The sequence below is a fragment of the Arachis ipaensis genome, chromosome B04 (genome assembly GCF_000816755.2).
Source record: "Arachis ipaensis cultivar K30076 chromosome B04, Araip1.1, whole genome shotgun sequence".
NCBI lineage: Eukaryota > Viridiplantae > Streptophyta > Magnoliopsida > Fabales > Fabaceae > Arachis > Arachis ipaensis.
In genome coordinates this window covers 132,600,913-132,608,027 of record NC_029788.2, presented here as the reverse complement: position 1 = coordinate 132,608,027, position 7,115 = coordinate 132,600,913, and the positions used below count along the sequence as shown (strand labels likewise).

General features: G+C 31.9%; 1 protein-coding gene across 3 annotated transcripts; it reads right to left on the bottom strand.

Annotated features, from left to right (window-relative positions):
- LOC107635691 (protein DETOXIFICATION 9) lies at positions 1,722-4,813 on the bottom strand. 3 transcript variants are annotated; one of them, XM_016339236.2, is made up of 7 exons: positions 4,429-4,813; positions 3,210-3,754; positions 2,988-3,074; positions 2,810-2,866; positions 2,483-2,721; positions 2,114-2,319; positions 1,722-2,017 (listed from the first exon to the last, which is right to left on the bottom strand). In XM_016339236.2, exons 1-7 carry the CDS (start codon positions 4,723-4,725, stop codon positions 1,946-1,948), a joined length of 1,503 nt encoding a protein of 500 aa, XP_016194722.1. In that variant the 5' UTR covers positions 4,726-4,813; the 3' UTR covers positions 1,722-1,945. The 3 variants fall into 3 exon arrangements, 2 of the variants coding, with proteins under 2 accessions (XP_016194722.1, XP_020977927.1); XR_002362103.1 differs by having other exon boundaries at positions 1,726-2,017; positions 2,114-2,394; XM_021122268.1 differs by lacking the exon at positions 1,722-2,017 and having other exon boundaries at positions 2,125-2,348.

Below are 7,115 nucleotides of genomic sequence, written 5' to 3'. Positions count from 1 at the left end.
CTTTTGGTTCCATATACTTTTCCATTATGTAATAGTAGGTAAGTGTATATCGGTATGATATATAAAAAAATAGTACACAAAAGGTGAATATTCACATACAGTTGTTTTCATGTGAAGTTTATAATTGAGAATCGTTAGATAATAATTTAGTCAAATTTATCAAATTATCTAACGATCTTCAAATATCAACTTCGTATAGAGACAACTGCATGCGAATTTCCTCCTTATATTTATCTCAAAGATTAAAAAACTGGTCAAACTTATCAAACCATGAGAGTAGAAGGGATGGCTAATTGGAAAAACTCCTTGAGGCTCCTTAGAGCATTCCTCCCCAATACAATCTTAGTCTTCTTAATTATATGTTAGTATAATTTGTATTATTTAATTTATTAATTTACTTCTGAATGTTCTAAATAATTGATGTACCACATTAACATTATTTAAGAAATAAAAACAATATATAATACGACTAGAATGTGCTAACTGCTAAACGTGTGTGGTCCTATCTAGACACTTCTTGGCACAAGTATACATATACTTTGCAAATATGGAAAATTAAATTCAATAGTATAAGCTATAAAGCAATAAAGCACATATGCGATGTGGTTGTTTCAAATAAATAAATAATTGTTCATTGAACATAGTCATACCGCCGCGGTTAGAAGAATGTACTAAACTTAACTATAAAAATAAATAATATGCCAAAGTTCTTAATATTTATGAATCAACTAGCTACCACCATGCATTCCACGCTACCAATAAATTTCTGTGTCAGGGAAGGTAAGGATCATTATGATCTGAATGACAATATTTGCCTTACTTGTTGAAATATTTTACAATTTCTTATTTTAATAAATTTATTATGATGACTTAAACCAAGAATGTTTTTGGTTAAGTCAAGTATCTATTAAACAAGAGTAGCTAGCAAGGATTTCTTTTTCTAAAAAATATTTTCTTAGATTATTCTTTGTATAATATTAAGTGTGTATATTTTATCAATTATGTTACGTATATTCTTAAACAGTATACACAATAATACTATATAAAGAAAGGTGTGTAACATTATTGTGACAACAACAATGCAGAACAAGTACAGTAGCGTTTGGTAGAGAGACAAAGACGTAAAGACTAAGACTGAAAGACAGAGATTAAGAGACAGGGATTGAAATAAATCTCAGTATTCTTTTTGGTACAAAATGAGAGACAGGAATTGAAACAAGAATGAAATTTTAATTTAATTTGCACAAAAAGTAAAATTGAAATTAATTAATTAAAATGAAAGTATTTTAAGTATAAAATGTTATTAAAGTTTCAGTCTTCATCTCTAAAAATTTCAGTTCCCTGTGTCCCTATTTTTTGGAGATACTGAAATGCTAAAATTTTAGAGACAGAGACAGAAATTTTAGTACCAGTCTCTGAACTACAAACACGATACTGAGTCTCAGTCTCTCAGTCTCTGTCTCAGTACCTCAAAACAAACACTAAAGTCAAGTGTATGATTGTAAATATAAATTTTCGTGTGTATGCATTAGGAAAATTTTCAAGTATGCCGTCATACCGATGTTTCAATGATTTTTAACCGTTGATCTTAATTATAAAAAATATATATAATATATATATAATTAAGATCAACGGTTAAAAATCATTGATATACCGGTACGACGGTATACTTGAAAATCTTCCCATACATTAATGCTCATGAAAAAGTCTTATCAGTCACATTACAATTCAATTCTGGGATCTGTTACATGCTTACATTAATCTGGCACAGGCTCAATTCCAGTCCAAAATTCATATATACAGATAAAGCTTAGCATTTTTCTGTTAACATAATTAGAGTACACTTCTCCAATCTCCAGTCACATAAAAAAAATTACCAAAAAAATAAAAATAAATAGCAAAAACCAAAAATTGACATCAAAATTTCAGTATTTCATTTCTGATCTCATACTGATGATACAGATACATCACCATCTTTAATTGAGTTCTCTGCTATTCTCTCTCTTGCTTTTGTTGCCTGCAATAATAACAGCCATATATAACACAATCAAAAACAGAAAATGTAAGGTAAAGTTGGACAATAATTAAGAAATAAATAAAAAAAAAAACAAACCTCTTTTTCCCAATCTGTTAATGCTGTTACAATAGCAAGTATAATTACTACTAGACAAGAGCCAGATAAAGTTCCCATCCAGAGTCCCTTAGCATTGAGTTTTAGGCCAAATCCCAAGAACAATGCAATTGGAGCTCCAACAAGATAATAGCCTCCAAGGTTCACATAAGCTCCTATTTGTTGAAATCCTCCACCTCTTGCAACCCCTTCAAATTAATTGCTAATAAGATGTTCTCTCCAATTGAATAAATAACAAAAAAATTAGTCGCCAAATCAGTCATCTGTATAGAATATATGGTGACTGATTTTTAGTGTATACGTAACATTTTTGAAAGACACTATTAACAATTTAAGGAAAGTGGAACTTACCAGAAAGAACTCCTATTAGACTATCAGCAATAACAGAAACACAAAGAAGAGGAGCCATTTTTGCAACATTTTCTATAACTTGCATGTCATTGCTGTAAGCATTTCCTAACACATTCCTGAAACATATGAAGAAGCTGCTTACAATAACTGCCTCTGTAACTGCAACTGTAACAATCACACGAATGATTCCTTTAGCCGCCTTCGGATTCCCTGCTCCTAATTCATTCGACACGCGAGTGCTGCAAATTCATCATAGGATCATATCATTTGCAACAGTTTTGGTTATGAAATTTGAATAAACAAACAGTTTTAGTTTTGTCACCAAACCTTGCAGAAGCTCCAACAGCATAAGGAATGAAGAAGTGCAATGTAGTAGTGTTAAGGCTGCAAATTAAAAGTTTAAAATTAAACAAGTTTAGAAAAACCTCTTCTTAAGTATTTCTCTAAAGATGTTTTCATGTTAAGCAGTTTAGTTAAACATATCAAACCATCTAATGATTCTTACCAGACCGAAAGAATCGAGGTTTCTAGTTGAGGATTAGGTAGGAGACCAGAAAATAATGTAAGAAGCTCAAATGACCACCATTCAAAACTGTATGCACATTGAAATGAGAATCATATAGGTTAGGAGAATAAGAACAAAAATCAAATACCAAAATGTAACAAAACAAATCAAGTGTGTTATGAAAGATGCTAAGTTTATACATGATGTTATAATTATATTTACCAAAACATGAGTCCAGAAGGGATAGCATATTGCAAGAACTCAGAAATGCATTTTAAAGCATTACTAGAAAACACAATCTTGGATTTCTCACATGATGATGAACACTTCATGTAAACAACAAGGCCAATGGCATTCAACCAATATGAAATTGCAATAGCAAATGCTGCTCCAATGTGTCCTAGTCCAAATTTAAACACCAGACCCCAACAAATAGGTACATGAAAACACAGAGCCGCGACAGAGCTGAAAACCATGGGATAGATCATACTCTGAGTCTGGAAGTATCGAGTCATGGCTTGAAGGACGGCGTAGCCATACAGAGCCGGGATCAGGCATATACAGTACTCGCGAGCCACGAGGGAAATCGCGGGGTCTTGGCCAAAAAGCAATAGTATCTTGTCCATGAATATCCATATCAGAGATATGGGGAGACAAACCAGAGTTAGAGTACCAATTGCACAACAAGTGTAGTTTCCAAGACTTCTGAATTCTTCAGCACCATAGGTTTGGCCACATAAGGTTTCTAATGCACCAGCCATCCCTATCTACAATGCATTTCAAACTCAAATCAATGATCAAGAGCACATGGAAGAGATAAATCTAGAACTCTCTATATGCAAGTGGATTGCAAGATAATTCTGAGTCTTCATGTGAAGTTTATACTTAAGGGTGAAAACTCAGGTGAAGTCGACTTCACGTGAAGTTGATACATGAAAGCCGTTACATAAAAATTTAGTCAAATCAGTCAAATCATCTAACGGTTCTCAGATATCAACTTCACGTGAAGTCGACTGCACCTGAGTTTCCATCATACTTAAGAACCGTTAGATAATTTAACAAATTCAACTAAATTATCATCTTACAGTTCTCAACTATCAACTATCAACTTCACATGAAGACAACTGTATGTGAATCTGAAGCTAAAAAGAAAGGACAAGTTAAGAAAACATTCATATATGACTCAAGACACTTTTAACTAGCATAATTAAGATAATCTCCAACATCATCTGTAGTAATTACATGATCACCTTCACATACTTAGTAACAAAGCCCTTTTAAGAATCCATGCACAAAGGGAACGAAATCCCAAGATAAAAGGATGTTTTACCTTTCTTAGATCTATGTTACAAAACAAAGTGGATCAAATAAACTAGTAATTAAGGATCAAAATACATGCTCTTAGAATCCCTAATATGAAAAGAAGAGATTGAGAACTTACAAGGATACTGAAGCCAGTAACTTCAGCAAAAGAAGTAGCAATGGCAACACCAGAGAAGGTTACAAGTACACCAAGATGGCCAACCATCATCATAGACACAACTTGTAGAAGGTACTGAGACACAGTCACAGCCACCATTGGAGCAGCCATGGAACCTACCCTCTTTAACTCTTGCCAAAACAATGCACTCTCCACTACCCCATTAATATTATTATTATTACTATTCTTGTTCACCTCTTTTTCTTCTTCTTCTCTCCTTGTTAGAAGCAGTGGTATTGCTGCTTCCTCTTTGTTCATCTTCTCTCTAGAGGTTTCTATATGAAAAACTAAGTTAAGGTTGTTAAATGTTAATCAAACAAGTGCAATAAGAGAAGAAGCGAGTATCAATAACAAGCGTTATAAAGAGGATAAGGACAAAAAAGTGGTTTTCATATTATAATTTGGAAAAGTATATAACCAACAACATTGGTAAACATTGTCAATAATAATTATATCTCTTAAAGATAACACTAAATAAAAGAGACAAATTCAAATGCGATAAAATATATCTGAAATTTTGAATTAATCGGATTTTGACGACTTTAGTCGTATTAACACGACCACTAAATATGTTTTGTTTATACAATAAGTAAATATAACAAAAAACATAAGTCAAAATTAAAATTTAATTTTACTTTAATTTTTATATTTAGTATTTCTGTATTTTTATGCTAAAATATTTACTAAACATAGTAAATTATTGTTATTTAGTATTTACTTTTTCATGGTATGGTATGTCTCAATCATATATGCTTGAACGGTCCACCGCGAGCATGAACAAAAAGTTATCATTAAAAAAAAAAGAAAGTGACACGACAATATAATACGTGATCAATTTTAGATCTTTGTCTACTTTTTCTATATATCATGCTCTTTTTCGTCGGAAATTATTTTTAATATGGAAGTGGTAATAGTGTTTTATTTGAATATTAATATTTAAAGAGTAGTATATGTTAGGAAATTATTTGATTTCCTAACTTATTTGTAATAATTTCCTAACTTATTTGTGGGCAATATATATATTAATTATAATCACAAATTATGCTATTTCAAATTAAATGACTTAGAAACCCACTTCCACTCCGGAAAACCTCAATGAGGTTAAAATAGAGAAGTGGGAGAGATCCAATCGAATGAGCATCATGATCATGAAACGCTCAATTCCTGAGGCGTTTTGGGGCTCAATTACTGAGGATAAAGATGCCAAACAGTTCCTAAAGGATGTTGAAAAATTCTTTACTAAGAATGAAAAGGCGGAGACAAGTAGTCTTTTGAGCAAACTTGTCTCCATGAGGTATAAAGGTAACGGGAACATAAGGGAGTACATTATGGAAATGTCTCATCTTGCTTCAAAATTAAAAACACTAAAATTGTGGCAAACGGCAATATAGTTGCAGTCGAAGCTATAGGAACCTTTAGATTATGTTCCACGAGTGGATTTTACTTGGATTTATTAGAGACAGTTTATGTACCGTCATTTAGACAAATTTTGGTTTCTGTTTCTCGTTTGGACAAATCAGGTTTTTTTTTTGTTCGTTCGGAGACAATAAAGTCAGTCTCTTTTATAATTCGAATAATATTTGCTCTGGTCATTTGGTGAAACTTTGTCACTAAGCTTCATATAGTAGATGACATTGAAATGCCATTAAAGATATTTTGTGACAACAAGTCAGCAGTACCATACTCCAATAACAATAAGAGCTTGACAAAATCGAAGCATACAGACATCAAGTTCTTAGTTGTCAAGGAGAAAGGTTAAGAAAAAACAGACTTCCATAGAATATATAGGAACAGAGTATATGCTAGCAGACTCATTAACCAAGGAATTGATCCCTAAAGTCTTTCATGAGCACACTGCTCGAATGGGTGTCAATAGTTGTGATGTCTTGGTTTAGTGGGAGTTTATGCTATATGTCCTATGACAGATATTGAGTTATTTTTCTGCAGAANATTTCAGTGTCATATTTCTGTAAACAAAATTGAAGGACAACCGAAATGAAAGCTAAGAAGATCAGTGAACTTGACCCACACACGAAATTAATTACTAAGATTCCAACTTAATTAGCGTTTCCAACCCTAATGTTATTTTGACTCATCACAGGTATTTGCGATGTAGACAGTCAAAAAGTCAAAAGTCAAATTAACATGTTGGGCAAGTTCAATGGACGACAAACTTCAAAGCAATCGGTAGTAGAAAATTTCTCATCTTCACTAATTAATTTGATGATAAAATAAATAAGATAGTATTTTATTTTTATAATAAAATTTCTTAAGAAATCTCTTTCCCCCCACCCCCCTTTTAGTGATTTACTCATATAATATTTGATATTTCTGCTGCATATATATATATGCATCCAAACTCAAAGTTTGATTCATTTTCCAATCATGCATGGTGACTACAAATTGGTGTAACCCTCGCTCCAATAATATTAGTTCTCCATAAAATATATGTAGCAGGTTTCAATAATGCATGTGATGATGATAGCTAAACCTGTTCGTCGTGTTACATTATTTATGTACTTGATTATGATTTTATCTTATACAAATAGACCAATTTATATATTCAATAAAATTTAGACACCAAAAAAATATATTCAATAAATTTGTTGATTTTTAGTCTATTAAAAATATTTGTATACTAAAATTTA

Excerpts from the sequence above, each read along its gene's own strand:
- LOC107635691 (XM_016339236.2), bottom strand. The coding sequence starts at position 4,725 with ATGAACAAAGAGGAAGCAGCAATACCACTGCTTCTAACAAGGAGAGAA. Across the intron at positions 3,755-4,428 it reads TTACTGGCTTCAGTATCCTT|ATAGGGATGGCTGGTGCATT; the intron begins GTAAGTTCTCAA and ends AATGCATTGTAG. Across the intron at positions 2,320-2,482 it reads TCTAATAGGAGTTCTTTCTG|GGGTTGCAAGAGGTGGAGGA; the intron begins GTAAGTTCCACT and ends ATTAATTTGAAG.